The 2193-nt window shown below is 36.4% G+C and overlaps 1 protein-coding gene across 1 annotated transcript in view; it reads right to left on the bottom strand.

Moving 5' to 3' along the window:
• Positions 1 to 4: 4 nt before the first annotated feature.
• The window catches only part of LOC106883698 (UDP-glucuronosyltransferase 2B37), a gene marked incomplete at its 3' end in the record, with an annotated part of 32365 nt that continues 30176 nt past the window's right edge, over positions 5 to 2193 (bottom strand). The window contains exon 3 of the mRNA XM_052972002.1: positions 5 to 1033. Coding sequence (XP_052827962.1) covers positions 5 to 1033 — 1029 coding nt within the window. The remainder of the gene's footprint in view (positions 1034 to 2193) is intronic.

The raw sequence follows: 2193 nt of genomic DNA on the forward strand, positions 1-2193 counted from the left end.
GTTTTATTAGGATGTTTGATGCTAATTGCTTTGAATCCGGTCGTTTCCAAATGACATCATACTTTATTTCTTTAAAAGCCTTCTCCATTTTCTCTATATGCTCTTTTGGTAACTCACTTATGTAACCTCCAAAGCTAACTACGATGACTCCTTGCTTAGACTTTTCAACAAACTCATGTATGTCACCTTGTAGAGGCAATGCAGGATGAGTTGCTACTCCACCAATAAATACTTCAGTAGGTAGACTGGGTTTTGGATAGCTCAGTAACAGATCACTTTCAGTTAAAAATAACTGAGCTTTTCGCAAGATGCTTTCAAATGGCATATCATCTTTGTCTGGGGCATATTCCTTGACACTTTTTGATGGTGAAATCATGGGGAAAAAGATATAAAAGCCGTATGTTGAAATAGTGTTTTTAAGCTTTTGGAAAAATGTCATTTTATCAGAATGTGGAAAACTGAGAAGTGGAAACACAGCTGGATTCCAAGGAACTCTCCTCAAAGAAGGTGGTCCAAGAGTCAGACCTTGAAATAGAAATGGAATTGATAGCCTATATGGGACAATAGCTAAACACTGACTGAAGAAAGCAGAATCTACAATTGCCAAAGAGGCATTCAGTTCTTTTATAGCATGAAACCAATCATTATCTAAGAGGAAGTTGTCACACATATTTTGTATTAGCTGTTTTATTTGAAGCCAACTTCCTTCTTTTTTTCTTGAAAAGTATTGCATAGATATTTCAACAAATCTGCTTACATTTTGGTCTTCTTTAATAGGAATGAATTTAATACCATTTTCATTCTTGAAATGAGTTATCAGTTTAGGCGGCAATGAGAAGTAACTAGTGTGGCCATATGAGTTCAATTTCATCGCTGTATAAAAGTGGTTTTGAACATGACTGAACCAGGGCATTGAAAGGAAAAGTATATTATCAGCTTTGCTTGGTTGGTTTATTGATAATAGACTTAAATAGAAGAAGCTGAGTTTGAATGTTCTCATTATGTTCATCTTTCTCACTGGATATTCTGTGACCTAAACAAAGAAATGAGTATCATGTTATATTTTGAAGGACTATTATGTCCATAGCTGTACAAAAAGCAAAATGCTCATCATCCGAGCTATAAAAAACTATATATAAAAGAAAGTCACAGTTCAAAACAGATGTAATATCAAGAGATCAAAGTTATATCCATTAAAAGGAAATTGGTTTATAAAAAATGCAGCCAACAAGGAAATAATACTGTAAGAAGTACAAACCACCAAAATCTATAAACTACAAGCAAGACATTACATATACTTCTTCTGTAACATTTAAAGATGAAACAGAATGTCTCTATCATGCAAATTTGAATTTTAAGAGAGAATGTTACTGATATAAATATAAACTGGGCATTAATAGACGACGTTAGCCCTTTCATAAATGGTTCCAAGATATGCTCCTTGTGTACCGCAGAAAAATATTACAAAATTATGTTTCATCTCCATTTTGGATAGGAATATTCCTGATCAAAATAGAGACAAGTACCAACATTTTCACATGGCAAGCTTGAACAACTGTGAAGATCTCTTCATATGAAAACATTGGCAGCCCTGTTAGCCCACAAGTAAAGAAATTTATCCACCAATGCAGTGTTGATTACTCATTCTCACTGTTTGATATTAACACACACACATGTTTAGATATATATCCTCATCATCATCATTCAATGTCCATTTTCCATGCTGGCATGAGTTGGATGCCAACCATTCCGAGAGTGTAGTGGCTGCCATTGACCTGATACTGGCATTGTCCACAACCACGGTCTCACTTGGCTTGATAGGTGTACACAAGTAGAGTGTATTGTCAAAGGTCTTGGTAACCTGTTGCTGCTTCCATGTGGGTGTTTAGTAGGGTAGTCTATCGCAACTTTAATACTCTGGTGGATGGAGTTAGCTATTTGCTGGATGCTCTCCATAGTCTTAGTTTCTATTTCTATTTCAGGGGTACTCTCTTGTGGGGGTGTCTTTACCACTAAGTTGATATCATCGACATATCGAGAGTACACATTCACGAGTATGGAGTTCTGTGTCAGGCGTTCCTTAAGCCTTCTGTCCCACCATACCATGAAGAGATTGGCCACATCACCGGCGATACTAACACCGATGGCTGCCCCCTCGTCCTGGGCGTATAATTTGTTGTTAAATTTAAAGGT

This window comes from Octopus bimaculoides, chromosome 11, assembly GCF_001194135.2.
Source record: "Octopus bimaculoides isolate UCB-OBI-ISO-001 chromosome 11, ASM119413v2, whole genome shotgun sequence".
In the NCBI taxonomy this organism is placed as follows: Eukaryota; Metazoa; Mollusca; class Cephalopoda; order Octopoda; family Octopodidae; genus Octopus; species Octopus bimaculoides.